This window comes from Gobio gobio (genome assembly GCF_949357685.1).
Source record: "Gobio gobio genome assembly, chromosome: 16".
Taxonomy (NCBI): Eukaryota; Metazoa; Chordata; class Actinopteri; order Cypriniformes; family Gobionidae; genus Gobio; species Gobio gobio.
The window spans coordinates 4320341-4342456 of NC_137109.1; the positions used below are offsets into that span (position 1 = coordinate 4320341).

A 22116-nucleotide genomic window follows, 5' to 3' on the forward strand; every position below is an offset into this window, starting at 1 on the left:
AATGTGATTTCAGGCACCAGTCACGCTGGAGGCGTTCCCCGTAGCGTCGAAGCTGACGCAGCGCGAGTTCCCTTTCGAAAGGGAACCCCTGGACTGTTTTCATCCAAAACATTAATTTCTTTTCGACTGCAGAAAGAAAGACATGGACATCTTGGATGACATGGGGTGAGGAAATTATCAGCAAAAGTTTATTTAAAAGTGAACTAATCCTTTAACAAACTGGATTTGTCTGGACTGAGTCTCTTTTACAGATCACTCTTCAAATCATGGACACTTTTCAATTTCTCACAGAATGGAAGTGAATTTGTGGCTGAATTTTGTTTCTTTAATTCTGCTCTGGATGTGGATGTTCTTAAATCGGACCCTCTTAGAAAAGCCATGTGGGCACTAAACACTTTCACATCATCTTCCGTGGAACTCACATCTGTGGATTTGCATGTTAGTGTTGCTCGAGATAATGCATCTGCTAGGACTATGTATTTTCCTGGAGTATAGACTAATTCAAAGTCATACCGTTGCAGTCTCATCATTAGACGCTGAATGCGTGGAGACATCTCTTTCAGATTTTTTCTGATAATCGCAGTTAAAGGCTTATGATCCGGTTCTGCTGTGAACGATGGTAAGCCATAGACATAGTCATGAAATTTCTCAAATCCGAAGACGAGCCCAAGGCATTCTTTTTCGATCTGAGCATATCTGCATTGAGTTTGCGTCATCGTCCTAGAGGCATAGGCTATCGGTTTCCAGCCGTCAGCATCTGCTTTAGTAAGACTGCGCCTAGAGACCATCCTTTGACGCGTCCGTGGAGATTTTGATACTCTTATGCCTAGTTCAGGCTGCACGGTTTTCAAACTCGTCGGATCACTGCTCTTTTCACAATGTATGACTATCTGGGCCAGCATTCAGTCTCTGCTGTGTTCACACTGACTGACGGATCAGCCACAGGGGGTTTCACACTGCATGACTGTACAAGAGGAAGAATCGCCGACAGCTCTGTCCCGTCCGCAAATTATGTTTCACAACAAAACACACACAAGAAGTGAGAAGGAAACAGCGCAAGATCACACGAGCGTCAGACTGGAGTTCTCACGTGAGACTGTAATTGTTATTAAAAATATAGACTGCAGTGCAGAAACTTGCGATCCAAATTGTCTGTGCGCTGATTTGCAGCAAAAAGGAGAAAAATAAAAAGATTATGGAGGAGGAAATGGTTGGGGAGACACAGGGAGCAATGATTGAGTTGGAGGTACATAAATCATTTTGCAATGTGCTACTGTTGCGGCTGGTAAAGCAAATGTTTGTGCTTTGTTTCTGTTTAATATAATTGTAAATATATCTATTAAATACTGATATTATGGTCTATAACTCCTCCCTGAACCTCCAGCTGCCCTGTATCTTGCTCTCTCATTGGCTGTCGGTTAGGGGTGTGATGATAACCGCATCACCACAATATTGCGGTAATGAGATGCCTACCGCGGTGTGAGGTCATCACCCAATTTTTTAATTTTTTTTCTGTGGTGAAAGTTACAGGAGTGCATATATAGTGTTTGATATGAACTATAAACACAATAATCTTTGCTTATAATTTACTGTATTCCGTGAGCTCTTTATATGTTCAAGGGCTTATGGAGAAAAAAAAACCTTTCTGAGCAAGGGAGGGACAGTCCATTAAACACATTGGGGATTTATTGTGTGTGTGTGTCTGATTAGCCTATTATTAATTAACTGCTAGGTTTCAGTATTTGTGATTAGGGATGCTCATATTGACAGTTTAACGTTAACCGAAAGTAAGATTTTTCTCAGAGAAGGCGCCTGCGCTGCGGAGCCAGACGAAAGTAAGCAAGGCTTGAGAGGCTGTTTTCTGCCGCGGGTCTAACTGTCAACAGGCTGTGCTCCAGACTAACCCACATCACTTAGACATGTTACTTTTAAAAAATAAAAACCATACAAGGTGAGGATTGAGGTAGGCCTGCTATTTTTATGTGACGGAAAAAAAAATTCAGATTCTTCAAAGCTTCAAACGGATTCAGCGTATTTTCGTTTTGTCATCCTAATTTGGTAATTGTTCATGTGAAAATATTTAGTGTAGGCCTATTTATTTTATGCTTTTTATTAATATTTTATTCAGTTTTTTTCTCTGTTGTCAGAAACGCTGCAGGTGCGTGAACATGTGAATCCAGGTTCTGTTGTTCAGTCTGTTCTGTAGCTTATGCTGCTGTTTGCACAGTAAATACACCCGTCTTTTTAACGGGTCACAGACATTCATTAATTGTATATTTATTTAATGCCAATTCTTATCAGTTAACGGTTAATAATCGGATAATGAGCAGCGGTTGTCGGTCGGGAAAATTAACCGAATGAGCATCCCTAGGCTACGTGTGATGTTTACACATAATGTTAAATTAAATACATACAAACACAGGCATAAAAGACAAAAGCATAACGTAAAGAATTGGAGTTAGATTTTAATTGCAAGTGGCGATCCTTCTCTTATGCGGTTTAGGCAATAGTTGACGGCACTAGCACCAGACGACATTATTCATGACTCGCTATTTGGCTGAAGAAATGGCGCCATTCCGTACCGTTGAGAAAAGAAGAGAAAGCTGCAGAAAGAACAAGTCAAGCTCAACCTGCCCTAACATTGCTTAGTTCTGATGAGTTGTGCTAAACTTCGATTCTTATTTCTTTAGACATTGTTTTTCAGGTAAAAGTCTGTGGATATAAACACACTCGTCCAAACGCAACTTGTTGAAACTTTGAATAATTTATTCTACAAAAAATGGGTTGCAAACAATGACAAAAACTGTTCCATTATTCCTATTAAACTCAAAAGATATCGAAAAAACAACAAAGTTATATAAATAAATTTTATTTAATATTATTGTTGTTAATATGTCTATTCGGCCTAGCCTATGTTAATAATTCGATTTTTTTTTAAGGCGAATACGAAACGAAATAACAAAATTGAAAATCCTGTGAATAACTGGGCAAAACTTATATGGAAACGCCAATCAATGCTCTGAATTTCTGCTTCCCATTCACATGATCAAGATAAGATAAGACTTAGATTTAGACTTGCCGGTTCACTTAAGTGGCCAAACAGCCGAGCACTTACTAGGCTAGCTCTTTATATTGCATTTTAAAAAAGGTTGTTTAAGTTTAGCCTAATTAATAGTTAATTATTAATATTTACAATCACTCTCTATCACTCTGTCAACTCTATCTATCACTCTATCTATCTATCACTCTATCACTATCTATCTATCTATAGTTGGATGCTGCCAAGCCAATCCATAGCAACCAAACAGAGTACCCTAGCAACCGTTCAGCAAGATCTATATCTCTGCATCAGAACTTCATAGAGACATGGGGGTTGGGTATTTTGGCTCATGCTAGCAAACTGGACTTTCAACATGCTACACATGCTAGCAGTGAATAGCTACATGCTAATAGCAATTAGCTTAGGGTTAGAACATGACAAAACCAAACCGCGAGATTATTTGCTTCGTCACCGCAGTGAGAAAAAATCCCATACCGTCACAGCCCTACTGTCGGTCATTGGCGATGTATTTTTCAGTCAGAACTCATTTCACACAGCAGGAGTTTGAAATGCCGACAGGTCCAGATATTTAGCATGTTAAATATCTTGCGGGCATCGGCGACTCATCTGCGATTCTCTCTGATCGCGTCTTTGATAATTCACACTGCGTGATTGTCACTCACGTGCACGAGCACCGATTTGCCTATGATTTTGGCCATTTTTCTGCGATTTCGCAAAACCTGTCGGTGAGTCAAAATCGGGGCTAAAATCGGGCAGTCTGAACTAGGCATGAGAGGAATCAAAGTAGGTGAGAACTGGTTCATTTGCCAATGTTGACTTGAGCAATTTCCATTCTCATGTTTACTTGTCCACTTTAACTCATTTCTATGATTCAACAGTTCTCTAAGGCTCGCAGTTTTTGCAGAGAGGTTTGGAATGAATTTACCAATTAAGTTTACCATTCCCATTATCCTCAGCAGACTTTTTTTGTCCACTGGACTCTGCATAGGCATAATTGCCTGAATTTAGCTTTTGTCAGGTTCAACACCACGTCCAAACAACTTGTCACCTAAAAAAAGTAATTTCAGTGACACCAAACAAACATTTAGCTCTGTTTAACTTTAGTCCATATTTCTGAACTCTTTGAAGTAGCTGGAAAAGTCTCTGATTGTGTTCCTGCAATGATGATCCCCAAACCATGGAACTATGTACGAACTCCCTCCAATCCTTCTATGATATGCTCCATGGCACGATGAAAGATTTCTGAGGCTGAAATTATGCGTAGGCCTATTAAGGTTAGGCGTAGAAATGAATACCGTCCAAATGGTGTATTGAACGTGCAGTATTTTGTACTGTCTTCATGAAGCTTCAATTGCCAGAATCCCTGTGAAGCATCGAAATTGCTGAAGTACTGTGCATCAGTCATTTCACTTGTGATCTCCTCACGCTTTGGAATCTGGTAGAGCTCCCTTTTTATGTTTGCATTCAAGTCTTGAGGATCCATGCATACTCTCAGATCACCATTTTTCTGTTTAACACAGACCATTGAATTGACCCAGTCTGTAGGCTCTTCCACTTTCTTAATTACTCCTAGAGCTGTCACTTTATCAAGTTATTTTTTCAGTTTCTCTTTCAGTGGCACGGAAACCCTTCTTGGAGCGTGGACTACAGGGTGAGTATCTTCTTTGAGCTGAATTTTGTAAATGAATGGTAGAGCTCCCAGTCCTTTGAAAACATCACCAAATTTGCAAACAGTGTTATTTGTAGTTTCCTGTTGAGATACACTCTTTTCACCAGTCCTAATTCCTGGCAGGCTTTGTCACCAAGGAGAGACTGATGATCATCTGGGACAACAACAACAAAGAGCAGGTGATGAGTTTTGTTCTTGACACACACTCTGAGTCTTCACACACCTGGAGTCTTTATGTCCTGTCCGTTGTAGGTTTTGAGCGACACAGGGTTTCTTTTTATCTGTGGCTTGATTTTCATTTCCTTTATGTCACTTATGCTTATGAGATTGGCCTTCGCTCCTGTATCAAGTTTAAGCGGGACAATGATTCCATTGACTTGTAGTGACACAATCCATTTGTCCTTAGACACACAGTTTACATCAGAGTCATTTCTTCCATTTGCTTCATATTCTTGCTGAATACTTTCTGTGTCACCATTGATCATGCCCACAAAGAACACGTCTGACAATTCTGTCTCTTCAGCAACATGCACACTTGTTGATGCCTTTGTTTTATTCTTTGAAAAACACTGCTTAGCAAAGTGGTTCATGCCTTTGCATTTTGCACATTGCTTTCCATATGCTGGGCATTGTTTAGGTTGATGCTTCAAGCCACATCTTTTACAGCTGAATGAATCTGTGCCTGTCTTTTGTGCAGCTTTTGACTCTGTCTTTTCATTTTGTGGGTAACAGCGCCGACTACTGGACTGTCAGTAACAGTGTTTCCTTCATCACTGAAAGTTCTGGAGTGCAATAAAGCAAGTTAGCTCGCATGACAAATCTTGACTGCACTGTCTAATGTCAGCTCAGTTTCTCTTTCTCTCATGAATTCCAAAGACGATTTGATCTCTGATCATTGATTCCGTCAAGATGCTGAAGTTGCATATTTTTGCCTTTAGTTTCAGATCAGACAAAAATGAGTCAAAACTGTATCCCTGTGATTGAATGCGTGAGCGACACACTTACCTCTCATATGTTTAATTTTTCTTGGGTGAGCAGTGCTCATCAAATTTGTGGTGTATCATGTGGTGTTCATTGAATACACACTCTCAAGAAGAAGTTAGGCTTGTTCGACTTGATGCAGCGATGCGCAGATCGATTGGCGGCTGACTTGAAGCAGTGCATGCTGGTTAGAAATGTTGTCTGACTTGAGACAGCGCTGACGCCACGTGACTGTGACGTATGGCATCAAAGTACAGCGAGAGCGATTCGAGAGCAGTCGGTTAATACACTAATGCTATAACGGTTAAACCTCTTTTTATGTAGTCGCGATGATAAATTTTCATGTTTATCAAAATAAAACTGATTAAAAATGTAAACCGCACTTCATTGATAGTGTAGGCTTATATGTTGAACTTTATTCTTGTACAAACAGATGCTGTATTAAGCAGTATATAAAGTATAACATGACAATAATGTCTCTGAAACATCCGTGTATTGCCAAATATTGCATTTATTTCACTTCAGCTCAGGGCCGGCCCAAGCCCTTATGGGGCCCTAAGCAGAATTTTATTTGGGGGCCCCTCTGTGCCACCAATACGATTGACTATTGTCAATTCTTGATAATTCGCAAACCCAGTATAAATTGTATTAGTTGTAGTTGTGTTGGTTACATCATGTCTGCCTGTCATGTTTTTATCCTTATACGGTTTTTAATTGTAACAGTAGCAAACCCACAAGACTGATCAGGCGTTAATATTCAAAGTCTTACAGTAAGTCTTACAATATTGTTTACACTGGGATATGTACTTTTTTTAAGTAGTCTCTTATGCTGAATATGCTCACTTTTCCCCAGGATTATTTGATGAATAGAAGGTTCAAAAGAACAGCATTTCTCTGAAATAGAAAGCTTTACAAAAAAATCCTAAAAAACATTGTTCAACACTGATAATCATAGATGTTTGTTGAGCATCAAATCATCATATTAGAATGATTTGTGAAGAATCATATGACACTGAAGACTGGAGTAGCCTCATGATGATAAATGTAGCTTTGATCACAGGAATAAATCACACTTTACTATACACTCACATAGAAAACAGCTGTTTTACATTATAATATTATTTTACAATATTTCTGTTTTTACTGTATTTTTAATCAAATAAATGCAGCCTTGGTGAGAAGAAGAGACTTATTTTAAAAACAAGAAATGTTGTTTTCTTTCAAACATTAAACAGAGCTTTTATTTTGGCGGAAATAAAATTTTATTTTTTGTATTCCATTCGACTGTGTAGAAAGAACCTTTTTATTTTCTAAATAAAAACTTCCAAAATGTAGGCTACACAACTTATCATTTCAAGGGAGAAACTGGAAGCTATGCTGTCTACTCTGTCCAAAACACGTCAGACAATATATTCGCACTAAACCATATAGCGCATTCTCAAATCCATCCATTCACAAAAAGGTTAGCGGGCAACTGACGAGTGCGTTTTAGCGTTGATTTTTCCGCCCTTTGGACTTTGAACCCTGACTAACAAGCGAATAGTGTCCAGCCGATGGCGCCGAATCAATCCGTGCATATATTAGAAAACTTTTTTGCAATTTATTGCAATAATAGGGCTTGGGCGTTGCGTTGCATTCTGGGACGTGGCGGCCATGTTGATGGCCTCGCGAATGTAAACATACAGCAAATCGAACGAGGAGAAGCAGAGTTGGGAGAAAGAAAAACTACGTTAAATTCCCGAAAAGGATGTGGAATTGACCAGGATACGTTAAATAGGGAAGACAGGGATCCCGAACCGGACCAACGGGTCCAGCAGCAGCAGCCGGAGTCAGAGGAGCTGCACTCAGAGATCCACACGCTTGTGATGAGAAACGGAGGAGGCTGGCTGGATGTGTTGTTAGCAATGCCCTTTATTGCTTTCCCTGTCTTTTAATTCAAACAATTTCAACATTTCAACAATATTTCAACAACGGGGGTAAGAGACCTCAAATATCTGACTGAACAACGCAAACGTCATGACTCTACTGAGATGACTGACTCTAATCAGAGAGTCATTGAGAAATTTGCTGCCCAGAAAGAAAGGAGAGCAAAATTTAAGTTCAAATAGTCAACATGCTAGTCTGTTGTGGCTGTTTTTTGTTGTTTTTCCTTTCCTCATTCAATTATATGTGGGAAATGAATGTGTAAAAAGATAAAAGTGAAGACACTGTACAATCTAAAGATCTTTCCAAATTCTGTAAATTTGTTCTGATGAACTAATCATTTTATCTACTAAATTTGTGCCCTTATGTCTTTTTGAAAACATTTTAAATCCTGCATAAATTTTTCATATGGTATTTTCATACAAGGTTATATTCATTTTGAAAAAAAGAAATTAACCTGCAATATGCCCTTTAAGTTCATGAGTGTAACTCTTTTCTGTATCCAGTGTAAAACATATTTATCAAAGGAAATGAGAAAATTCCAACAAAAATACACACTTGTGCCAAAATTGATTGAATAAGACACTTTGATTATAGTGTTATTGAAGCATAATTTGCAAAACTGAATTAATCTGGAAGCAGAATCAGATTTAACTGTGATTTTCTGCTGTAATGATCAGTTTAACTGGTAAGATCCTCAGAGGAGAAGTTGTGCAGAGATTACATAAGAATGGAAACACAGTCTCTGTGAAGGACGTCCTGAATGTGTGTAAATGTGTGTTAGTGACAGGATCAGAGAATGACACTGTTCCTCTGTCATAGTCCAGCTGAACTCTCACACGCTGAAGCTTCACTTTAACAGGAAAGACAGTGCCGGGTTGATCTGGGGATTTAGAGCTGATGTATTTGCTGTTCCCGTAAAGCACAAACCAGACATTAGACTTAATGAAATCCTAAATCATTAGAGTTAAAGAAAACCCATCCCTTCCTTTGGTTTGATGCTGTGGTTATTCCAAGAATCCAGCCTGTATTGTCCCCAACCTCCACATCCCAGCAGTGTGTTCCTGAGTTAAAGCCCTCAGATCCCAGGACACATGGATAACAGTCAAACCTCTCTGGATTATCAGGAAGTGTTTTATCTTCATCACTGACCGACACACTGGTCAGATCAGACGAGAGTGTGAGATCAGGAGCTGCTGTGTTTGGATCTAGAGTCAACGGAGCTGCAAAGAGAAGAACATCAGATTACAGGAGGAAATATGATCAGAAATGTAAATATAAAACACATATAAAGACTTTGTTGAAAGAGATCATAAATCATAACAATGGTCTCTCAGTTTCTGTCAGAATGGATTGAGGCTTCAGGTTTAATATCAGTATTCAACTAGATAAAAAAGTTAGTCGAGACAAACTTTAAGTTGGCTTGAAAAAGACAGACCAGAAAGTTTGAAAAAGTTTGAAAAGTTTAAAGTTTGAAATAGTTTGAGTATTAGTTAGTAGTTTAGACCTGCTATGTGGTTGCTAGGGTACTCAGGTGGTTGCTGTGCGGTTGCTATACGGTTGCTAAGGTACTCAAGGTGGTTGATAAGGTATTGCTATGTGGTTGCTAGGGTGGTTGCTATGCTGTTGCTAAGGTACTTGGGGGGTGTGTGGTTGCTAGGGTGGTTGCTATGCGGTTGCTAAGGTATTTGGGGTGGTTGCTAGGGTACTCTGTGTGGTTGCTAGGGTCTTGCTATGTGGTTGCTAGGGTACTTGGGTGGTTGCTAAGGTCTTGCTATGTGGTTGCTAGGGTACTCAGGGTGGTTGCTAGGGTGTTGCTATGCGGTTGCTAGGGTATTCTGAGTGGTTGCTACGGTCTTGCTATGTGGTTGCTAGGGTACACTTGGTGTGGTAGCTATGGTGTTCTGGGTGGTTGCTATGCAGTTGCTAGGATGTTCTGTGGTTGCTAGGGTATTCTGGGTGGTTGCTATGGTGTTCTGGGTGGTTGCTATGATAGATAGATAGATAGATAGATAGATAGATAGATAGATAGATAGATAGATAGATAGATAGATAGATAGATAGATAGATAGATAGATAGATAGATAGATAGATAGATAGATAGATAGATAGATAGATAGAGAGTTTAATGAGTCTCTATGGTTTAGTTCATTGAATGTCAGTTGGAGTGAGTCTGGGCTTCAGTGTTTAGTTTTGAATTTTTGACAGTTGGACAGTTGGACCGAGTAATCAGCATTTTTAGGAAAAGCGTAAGTCCGATCAGTTAGAAAAGATATAGAAACTCGAGCCAGAACCGTCTGAAGGTCTGATACTGGACACGAATGACGCGAATAATGAAGTTTCCTTACTTTTTTATTTTTAGGCTATTTAGCTTTACGTTACCGTTGTAGCCGACTAGCGCTGACTTTGAATGTTTGACTGAATTGTTTGCTTTATTTCATGTATAGTTTATTATCAGTGTAGGGGAGTAGTTAAAGGGGTCATGAACTGGCTTTTTTAATTTTTTTATACTGATATCTGAGGTCAACTTATGGCGTTTATGTGGTTTTTACATTCAGAAACATCATAATGAATAAGTAATAGGCTATTTTCTGCCTTGGTTTTGAGGCTCTCTGAGAAACACTAGGATTTGATGGGCGTGTCGAACTGAAGACTTGAAAGTAAACGCCCACGGCTAGGATTGGATAATATTTGCATATTTAATGAGCTTCAGCTACCGTCTGTCCCAGGAATCGTCTAGGGGAAATGCTCAGAGAACTCGCAAAATATCAAACAAACACTAAATCTCTCTCACACACACACACATTTGTTTTTGTGAGATGTGGGGACATTCCATAGGCGTAATGGTTTTTATACCGTACAAACCGTATTTTCTATCCCCTTACACTGCCCTTGCCCCTAAACCTACCTATCACACACACACGCACACACACACACACACACACACACTGCCCCTGCCCCTAAACCTACCCATCACACACACACACACACACACACACACACTGCCCCTGCCCCTAAACCTACCCACACACACACACACACACACACACACACACACACACACTGCCCCTGCCCCTAAACCTACCCATCACACACACACACACACACACACACACACACACACACACACACACACACACACACACACACACACACACACACTGCCCCTGCCCCTAAACCTACCCATCACACACACACACACACTGCCCCTGCCCCTAAACCTACCCATCACACACACACACACACACACAACACACACACACACACACACACACACACACACACACACACACACACACACACACACACACACACACACACACACACACACACACACACACACACACACACACACACACACACACACACATACTGCTCCTGCCCCTAAACCTACCCATCACACACACACACACACTGCCCCTGCCCCTAAACCTACCCATCACACACACACACACACACACACACACACTGCCCCTGCCCCTAAACCTACCCATCACACACACACACACACACACACACACATGTTTGGTTTTCATCTTTTATGGGGACTTTCCATAGGCGTAATGGTTTTTATACCGTACATACCGTATATTCTATCCCCCTACACTGCCCCTACCCCTAAACCTAACCCTCACAGGAGACATTCTGCAATTTTACATTTTCAAAAAACATCACTTAGTCTGATTTATAAGATGTTTTCCTCATGGGGACCTAAAAATGTCCCCACAAGGATGAGGATTTCGGATATTGCTATCTTTGTGGGGACATTTTGTCCCCATAACGTGATGATTACCAGTCCACACACACACACACACACACACACTGCCCCTGCCCCTAAACCTACCCATCACACACACACACACACACACACACAAACACTGCCCCTGCCCCTAAACCTACCCATCACACACACACACACACACACACACACTGCCCCTGCCCCTAAACCTACCCATCACACACACACACACACACACACACACACTGCCCCTGCCCCTAAACCTACCCATCACACACACACACACACACACACACACACACACACACACACACACTGCCCCTGCCCCTAAACCTACCCACACACACACACACACACACACACACACACACACTGCCCCTAAACCTACCCCTCACAGGAGACTGTGCAGTTCACTTTCTGTGAAAAAAAACTCATTCTGTGATTTATAAGCATTTTGAAAAGTGAGGACATGGGGAACGTCCTCATATTTCACCCTCTTTTTGTAATACCTATGTCATTATACACATTTTTGTCCTGATATTTCACAAAAACATGCCCACTCTCATGTGGGGAGACACACACACACACACTCAGGTGGAGACACACACTCGCACGGAGACACACACTCGCACGGAGACACACACACACACACACACACTCGGGCGGAGACACACACTCGCACGGAGACACACACACACACACACACACACACTCGGGCGGAGACACACACTCACACTCGCATGGAGACACACACACACTCGTGTGGAGACACATACACACACACTCGCGCGGAGACACACACACTCGCGCGGAGACACACAGATACACACACTTGCGCGGAGACACACACACACTTGCGCGGAGACACACACAGACACACACTCGCGCGGAGACACACACACTCGCGCAGAGACACACATAATGTTACAACAAGTCTCTCTACACATAATCACTACACAATCGTACACATATCAAACGATCTGTAACAATGCAATACTATCACGTATAAAAAACATGTTTTACTCACATAAGTGTGCTGCACCATTCGGATCCAATATAGAAGGCACAGCATTGCGTTTCAATCTCAATATGTCTGCAAATCCCCACGTGAGCTGGAACTTCATTAAAAATAAAGTTCAACCACATGATCCTAATATTAGGATCCGAGGGAAGCTTATGCAGCGACTGTGTTCTTCCACAACCAGGAATAGCGCAATATCGTGATATCCTCGGCATGTTTATTGCTGCTGGTTAGCACAATCCGACCAGCTCCATGAGTCGGTGGGCGGGGCTACTGAATTACACCTGCTTATTATTCTGTAGAGGCGGTGTTTCGTCGTGCGATGACGTAAAGGTGAAGCACAAGATCGTTTTCAGGGTCTGGTGTCTATAAAAGCTTTTCTTTGACTAACAAGAAAGTTTTCAGCTCTGAAACTCACAGGATATTCTTATATTTGCCATGACCTCTTATATATCAAAAGCTCAAGGGAAAGTTGATTTCTCAATTCATCACCCCTTTAACTACAAGTAGCTAAGCTACTAACTTATGAAGGGTCAAGGGTCAAGCCAAACATCACTTGTCTCTTCATCAGACACATATCCTTCAAGAATGATTTTATGATCTAATATCAAAATAAGAAATAATGATAATCAATGTATAACCATTTCCTACATTTACTAAATCAATTCACACATAACCTTTTATATTTAATTCTCTCTGTATTCAATGAGTGATTTTGATGATTGAAGTGTTTTTGCTGTGCTTTTGAATTCCTATTGTTGAGGTGCTGCTCTGATGTCTGTGTCAAGACGTGCTGGCAGGCAGATGCCCTTGGTGTAGTAATAACACTCCAGGGAGTCAAACGAGATCAGCATGTGTTAACTATATGTCTTCCTGAGGTGACCCCCCCCCCCCCCCCCCCCGGGGTCATCCCTGTAACATCTGTGGGATTCTTTGGGGACTCAGGGAAAAATGTACCTCTTTGATATATCTTCTTTCTTTATAGAATAGAATAAAGTCACTTCTGAAGTAGAGTTAGTATCAGCATGTTTTGCAGATTCAGCTTTGTTGATAGTTAGTTAAGATGTCCCGACCTTGGTGGAAACTGGTATTCTCTGGAGTATTGTGTGTGTGCGTTGTATGATTTGTGCAGATCCAGTATTGGATATGGGCCTTCCTGCAGGCGATGCCAGACCTTTAGACGCTTTTCTGTGACCTCCGAGGTCACTGGAGACTAATCTGGGCCTGGGCGACATCAAGTCTACGCATTTTTAGAGATATATGCTTCTATCTGTCTACGTGTGGAAAGTTGCTTACGTTGCATGTTGTTAGAACCAATCAGAATCATTCCACAAGGCAGTAATGACGTGTCTAGACCTTGAAAACAGTATAACTGTTCAGAAAATTGTATGTACGTTAGACGGAGGCGGGGAGACTGTTAGAGGGAGCGCAGCCTACGAACTCCTCTGAAGCTGGCTTCTGCTGATGAAACTGCAAACTATTCTTCAGTAAATTTTCTTTAATTCATCTGACTCCTGACTCCTGGTCTTCATTTTTCACTACTGGTCCGGGGTCCTAAGCTGTTACCCCAACACTTAACAACATTTTTCAGTAGCTTGTCAGTAGCTCAGTTGCTTTTAAAACAATGTAGCTTTTCCAGTTGCTAACTACTTTTTCCAGCAAGTAGCGGTGTAGCGCGACCAAAAGCTACATTACGTTTTGTGTTTTGACGAGCCTGCAATGCATTGAATTGATTATCCTGCTATATATATATATATATATATATGCATTTTTGTCTACTCCTGTGTATCAAAGTTGCTTATATTTTGTTCCTGCATTGATGGGACATGACATTTGTAGCGATTTTGCACTTGACAGTCAGTTTGAGATATAGGGCCCTATTTTAACGATCTGAAACGCAAGTGTCAAAGCGCGAAGCGCAAGTAACTTTGTGGGCGGGTCTCGGCGCTGTTGCTATTTTCCCGGCGGGATAAATGGCTCTTGCGCCCGGCGCAAATCTAAAATGGGTTGGTCTGAAGTAGCTTCATTATTCATAGGTGTGGTTTGGGCGTAACGTGAATAAACCAATCAGAGCGTCATCCAACATTCCCTGTAAAAGCAGGTGCGCAAGTTCCATTATGGATTGCTATTATTATGGCGTATTTACCAGGCGCACGCCAGGAGCGGTTCACAGCCGAGGATACTGATGTTCTTGTAAGAGCAGTGAAAGACAGAGAAGTTGTGTTGTATGGGGATGGGAGAAACCCACCCAAAATAGCGTCGGTTAAACAGGCGTGGGAGGAAATAGCCACAATTGTTTCATCAGATGGCATCCCCAGGACGTCGCACCAGTGCCGCAAGCGCTACAATGACATCAGAAGACGGGGAAAGTCCAAGCTTGCCAGCATCAATCGGGCACGCCGTGTAACGGGAGGTGGATCTGCCTCTACTCAGGACCTGACGCCAGCAGAGGACATCGCTGCGTCCACCCTCAACGATTTTTTTTTCCTGGTTCTTGACGGACAAACCAATTTGATAGATGTCCTTATATACATATATGTCTTGCCAGAAGTTGCCACTATTGGGCAAACAGGTCTTCTTAATTATTAGACTACAATTAGCCTGAATAATTTGTGAGCTAGATTTATGCCTATTTTTCCACATCTTCGTGGCACACCACAATGATTTCCGTCATCTCATGTGTTAATATTTTTTAGTGTAACAATTTATGATTTGCAAAAATAACTGTTGCATCTGTGTAGATTACATGAGCAAAGTGTATGCGCGTTGTGCACGCTATACATTATGGTCAAGCATGCGCCCTTAAAATAGCATAATGAACAACGCGCCACTGACTTTAGACTAGGTTTTTTTCTGGTCAGTGGCGCAATTGTTTAATGGAACAGCAAAATAGCTCCAGGGATTGTTTGCGCCGGAACACGCCTCCTTTTTTGCGCTGAACCGCCCAGGTAGCGCAAGTTCATTCACTAGTTTAGCGACGTGCTTCTGTGGAGGGAAAAGCGCGCTTTGCGCGGGTGCAAAATAGGAATGACACATGCGTCGGTGTACAAAGTCAATTGCGCTGGGTGCAAGATAGGGCCCATAGACTACATTTGAGTATTGTATATTTGGATAGTTTACAAAATAAAACTTTACTCTTATCATAATTGTATTGCATTGTTTTAAACCCCAAACATTTAACTTAAAACATTCTTCATTAACGATTATTCAGTTATTTGTAAATATGCATTTAATTGTAAAAAAATAAAAAATAAATAAAAGTAGTTTCGATGTAGCTAGCTACATTTTGGTAGTAACTTGTAGTGTATCTAACTACTTTTTCAGAAGGGTAGCTTGGCTGTAGTTGAACTACTTTCATGTTTAAGTAGCTTGTAGCTTGTCAAACTACTGTTTCAGAGTAGCTTCCCCAACACTGCTTATTATACCTTTTACTTCTACTTTTGTATTATTGATCATACATTGCATTTAACGAAAAGAGACTGGTTTGTATTTCATGTAATTTCATGTTATCACAGTGATAATTATATTGTCTGAACCAGATATTAAAGGATTAGTTCACTTTTAAATAAACTTTTGCTGATAATTTACTCACCCCCATGTCATCCAAGATGTCCATGTCTTTCTTTCTGCAGTCGAAAAGAAATTAAGGTTTTGGATGAAAACATTCCAGGGGTTTTCTCCATTTAATGGACTTCAATGGGCTCCAAACGGTCCAAATACGAGCGTGGTCATAGATGTATACGTAGATGCCTCATTAGCGCCTGCACGGTCCAGTAGAATGAGGCATCTACTATCGATATATCTATGACCACGATCGTATTTGACCTCACTTTGCGGAAGTTATGGCGGAGCTCAGAGATGATCACGTTCGTCTGATAAGAGGTAAAATAATAGCATAAATACTGCTGGGTTTCTCGCAGAAACTGATCGTTTGGCTAGATAAGACCCTTATTCATCGTCTGATATCGTTTAAAGCTGCACTGAAACTGTCATTTGAACCTTGAACCGTTTGGAGCCCATTGAAGTCCATTATATGGAGGAAACCCCTGGACTGTTTTCATCCAAAACCTTAATTTCTTTTCGACTGCAGAAAGAAAGACATGGACATCTTGGATGACATGGGGGTGAGTAAATTATCAGCAAAAGTTTATTTTAAAGTGAACTAATTCTTTAATATACAGATTTTCTCCTCATTGTTGTCACTACTAGAGCAAGCTCCTGATTGGCTAACGTGGCGCGAATATCCGCCAAAGTTCAGATTTTTCAACTTGGGCGATTCGCGCCATTCACGCGTCAAACGCTCAATTCTCGCCGCCTCATTCGCGCGAATCGCACCGCAGAATGTCTATTCGCGTCTTTGCATTGACTTAACATGTAAATCACTCGAGCGAATCACGTCATTCGCGTCCGGTGTGAACGCAGCATTAGAGTCAGAAATTTAGAGTAAGAAAAATAATAATAATAATATTACGTTTAATCGGATTGGCCGATTAAATTTAATTAAATGGCTCTTCCAGGCCAACTTAATAAACACTATTGTATCCTAATACATAAGCAGAGACCATGAGGAACAGACTTCTGTAGTCATTATGAGTTCACTGTATGATCTGATGATCTTCTGAAATACAGTTCAGATTCACTCACAAATTCAAGAGATTATTAAATATATTTCTCTCAGATGTTAATGTTGTGTGTGTTTCTATCTGAAGGATGTTTTGCGCTGGTGTCAGATCTGCTGAGACTCACTGTGTTGGACAGTTTCCAGCATCTTCTTCCAGACTCTGAACGGCAGGTTACCCAGGTAACGGGACACATCAATCAAAGCTCCAGAACTCATCCGTGGATCCGGCTGTGAGATCTGGACTCTGGAGGAACATTCAGGAGTCAGAACTGCAGTGAATTTGAGTTCAGATCCACTGAGAGAAGAGATACGAGCAGCTCACTCACCTTTCCATTGAGACGCTAAAGTTCTGGAAAATATAGAGTTTGAAAACATGTTAATATCTTATCAAACACTCTCATTGTCAGTGAGTCTCAAGTTGTTTTCTGCTCAAAGAATGAAGCCAGATTGATTGGTCACCTTTAGAAACGAGACGTCATTGGCTTTCATCATCTCCTCCATGTCTCTGATTGTGTGTGAAAGAGCTGAGATGTGTGTGTTCATCTCCTCCAGCTTCTCCTTCATCATCTGCTTCTTCTGCTCCTCTTCCTCCCTCAGTGCAGTGATTGTAGCTTCTTCTTCGTCTCTGAGAAACTGATGAAGCTTCTCAAACTCTTCTTTAATCTGACGCTCTGTGTGCTCAGCTTGAGACTGAAATCACATCACATTCACTTCAGTCAGCTCTGTGTGAACACACACTCCACTAATGTCAATAATAAACTGTGTGTGTGAATGTTGAGTGTTTAACTCTTTACACATCCTCACCTCGATGTGTTGGATTGTTTTATCACACTCTCCTTTCATTTCTTCTCCATGTTTGAGCTTGTTTTGTAAGGACGTCAGCGCTGTATTAAATTCCTCCTACAGGTTAAGATGAAAATCTGTGAAACTTGTGAAGCTATAAGAGGTTTAAACATTGTGTGTCTGGATGTTTTTCGTGTTATATTATTTATATGTTGAATGGGTCATTCTCAGGACAATTTTTTATATAATTTGGAAAGGTTGAACATCAAGAAATCTTGTTTTCACCAAACAAATGTGGATTTTGCAACGGCCGATTCTTAATTATTATATCCATGCAGTTGTAAAAGATACTACTATCACTTTTAGGTGTGTCTTGTTATAAATCACATATTATCAATGAAAAAATATGAATAACTCATGACATTTCTATTGTTTTCAAAACATGTTTTGTGCCAATGCTGTTACATTCAAGAAGATTTGAACATCCGAGCGGTCGAAGCAGTGCAGAGTTTTATATCAGTAGTAAGTCATGGAGATTTAGTCAGAGCAAAAATAAATACTGATTTATTACTGTTTCTATGTTTATCACTGTATTTAGCATGAAATGAGAGACATTTGTCTTACCTTGTAAGATGAAACCACTTCACTGATGGGTCTGAATGTGTGTTTGGTGTGTTTCTCTGAGTCTCTGCACACTACACACACAGGCTGTTTGTCCTCCAGACAGAAGAGTTTGAGTTTCTCACTGTGTAAACTGCAGATCTCCTCAGACTCTGATGAACGCCTCTCTTTTCCCTCCATCAGGAACAACTCACACAAGTTTTTTAATGCAAGATTAACTGGCGGTTCACCTCTTGAGGATCTTCTCCTGCAAACGGGACACTCCTGAGTTTCCTTAGTTTTCCAGAACTGTTGTAGACACTCTTTACAAATACTGTGACTACAGGACAATAAAACAGGAATCTTGAAGATTTCACAGCAAATAGGACAATAAAGCTCTTCTGCAGATTTTGAATCCATTTCCTCGTCTTGTAAAATATCCAATGATCTACAGTTTAGTTTCACTTTCTGGTCTTTGGTTTGAAAAGTAAATAACCATTACAATCAAAATCTAATCTGGGATAATTCAGAAATACACAAGTATCCTAATATAAAGTGTCCTCTGTTCTTCACAACACTGACTCGATTCAGCTTTCAGTAAAAATGAAAGTTAGAAATAATGACTAGTCATTTCCTGGTTTTGTAAGAGGGTGGAGCTTCTGAAGACAGACTGGATTTCTGAGTTTCTGTCAACATTATGAAGCTGGAGCCTGCTGCATCTACAGTCCCGCACCCAGAGTCCCGCATTCTCAGGCCCCTCGTTTTTCGAGACAGCGCCTCCTGCTGTTCGGAAGATCGTATAACACCTGCACACAGAGTCCCGCATTCTCAGACTCCGGATGCAATATAACGGTCTCACTTCTTTTAAAGTTTTTCACATAAATTAACACAAAATAATAACAAAATAACATATTTGCGTTCCCTGCTCAGTGCATGTTCCAAAAAACACACTGTGTTCTCTGACTAACAAATTACCCAGTAGTTATTTTTTGAGTGTGGGTGGTAGGCTAGCCTAATCGAAAGAAAATTACTGATGGAAGAGATTCAATTACAGATTGAACTATCTTATTATCAATATTAATATTGTGTGATTATTATATTGCCTCAATGTTTTTCAAATTCCAATGTTTCTTTCAGTTCAACCTAATGGTCTAATTAACATATACCATGCCATTACAAACGTTTTTTTTTTGATATTTTGAATGCAATGCAAAGCTCAAAACTCAAATAAGAATAGACAAAACACCAATAATAAACAATTCTGTACTTTATTTAACGATCACCTAAACATCATGTTGCTGTAAAAAGGACAAAGAAAAAAGTAAGAAAGAATTTTGTTAGTGACTTTACTTTTCATCTTCAATTGCATAAGGTAAAATAATAACTTTACTTTCTGGTAGGTGACTGTTTTTTCATTCGTTTGGCAGTCGCTCTGTCAAATTCCTCGACTTCACTAAAATAATTGCCATTGTCAAAAATATTGTGTAATAATAAATTATATATTTTTTGCAAATGCAAATTACAAGCATACCTAGGGTTATAAGTAAGGCCACTGAGGAACACCTCCTCAGCCTCCTGCCAGGACAATGCCTGCATCTCACATAGGCCATGAATGATGGCCTGTCCACATAAATTAATTAATTAATTAACATATAAAACATTGCATATATGGCAATAATAGAAACAATCCAATTGACAAACATGTTTGGGCCCACCTCAGGAAAAGAAAACTACAAATTAACTCCACTTCATCTGTGAAGTTCAGTTGAGTTTTAGACTTAACCAGCAGAGCTTTGAGGGGTTCAGAAAGAATGTCTGCTGTTGCTTATTGTCCATGTAGACTGGCACACATGGGTTTGGGGGAAACCACTTTGGTTTCCCATTGAGAACATCCTGTGGGGCAAACAAAAAGTGTTATTTTATATACATTATTTCATATTTATATTATATATATTCATTATATATGTGTGTGTGTGTGTATATATATATATATATATATATATATATATATATATATATATATATATATATATATATATTCACATATTTATATATTCAGATACAGTTATTTCACCATTTGCAGGATCCTTCATATCAACAACTTCATATCACAGTTTAATTAACATGGATTAATTTTAATATGTAAGTTGTATAAGTATAGGCTACTCATTTAAGTAGGCTACATAAATTATATAAAGTAAAAAATTACTCCATTTGACATTAATTAATTCAATTTATAGTTTTAAGATAAAAGGTAATAAAAAAAAGGTCAAACTGTAAATCTGATTAAATAATGAATGATGACATTCTTTGATATTAATACACTCACACTCAATGTATTTAATTGGTCTACCTTAATTTTAATCGGATTTTACAATGGCTTGTCTACAAAAAGTCTGCTAACCTATAAAAAGTATTTTCGGGAAAAAACTATCTTTACAAATATTAAATGAGCTATTCATGTTGGTGTCGATGACTATAAAGTGGTTTGATTAAAAAATAAATGTGTTAAATAAAATTGATGATACTCACGTTTCGGCCTAAATCCTTCACATTGCAATTGCATTGTTTACACGATCCAATTTGATAGAAGGCGAAAAACGAGGGGCCTGAGAATGCGGGACTCTGGGTGCGGGACTGTAGATGCAGCAGGCTCCGAGTCTGCAGCTTCATACTACTCGTTTCTGTTGGTGTTGTTCTGTTGTAATAGGCCTTGTATTGATGATTAAATAGAAAGTGTGATCAAATATTTTCACTTTAATGATTACCTGCAGGTTAAGTTACTAAGCCTCTGTGAAACGACTTTGTGCAAAGATTGGCAAGCAGCTGATATACAGTCCTGTGAAAAAGAAAGGGCACACTTTTGAATGGTTTAAATATAAATATAAAATTGAGATCATTGTCCTGTTGCATGACCCAATTTCGGCCAAGCTTTAGCTGTGGGACAGATGGCCTCAGACTTGACTCTAGAATACTTTGGTATACAGAGGAGTTCATGGTCGACTCAACGACTGCAAGGCTGTGTTCACACTGCAGGCTGAAACGACCCAATTCCGATTTTTTTGCCCTTATGCGACCTGTATCTGATCTTTTCATGACAGTCTGAACGACACAGATCCGATCTTTTCAAATGCGACCCAGGCCACTTGGGTATGTGGTCCAAATCCGATACATATCCGATCTTTTCAAATGCGTCTTCAGTCTGAACTGCCAGGTCACATGTATCCGACCCGCACGTCGTTGATACGCGACAAACGTCATCATTGTACGTTGAAGTAGGCGGGAAATAAAAAAAAATAAACAACTATGGCGGACGATGCTGAGACCAGTCAGTGGAAGGGAAGCGAGATTTCTGAATTAATTCATATTTGGGGGGACAGCTCTATTCAGGCCAAACTCGAGGGCTCTTATCGGAACCGGGCGGTCTTTGAAAACATTTCAAGCGAAATGGCCGAGCGTGGTTACAGGCGATCCTGGCTCCAATGCCAGCGAAAAATAAAAAGCCTCCGAGCCAAATACAAGGAGGTTAAAGACTGGAACAAACGAAGTGGCCGTCAACGTATCACCTGTCCATTTTATGAAGAGCTGGACCGCCTTTTGGGGGATAAGCCCAGCGTTCAGCCACTAGAACTGTTGGACAGCTGCTTTGCCCAAGAGGAGCCCGAGGAGAACAGCCCAGGTCCCGCAGCTGTCGCGGCCAGCCCAGCTAGTAGCTCTT

The 22116-nt window shown here is 40.2% G+C and overlaps 1 protein-coding gene across 1 annotated transcript in view; it reads right to left on the reverse strand.

Annotated features, from left to right (window-relative positions):
- Positions 1-18966, reverse strand: part of LOC307139515 (uncharacterized protein) — a 34507-nt gene extending 15541 nt beyond the window's left edge. Inside the window, 10 exon segments of the mRNA XM_079838510.1 lie at positions 4394-4568; positions 4781-4884; positions 4954-5247; positions 8290-8578; positions 8580-8857; positions 17141-17259; positions 17342-17364; positions 17475-17705; positions 17820-17915; positions 18423-18966. Coding sequence (XP_079694636.1) covers positions 4394-4568; positions 4781-4884; positions 4954-5247; positions 8290-8578; positions 8580-8857; positions 17141-17259; positions 17342-17364; positions 17475-17705; positions 17820-17915; positions 18423-18818 — 2005 coding nt within the window. The 5' untranslated portion in view covers positions 18819-18966.
- Between the last annotated feature and the right edge of the window lie 3150 nt (positions 18967-22116).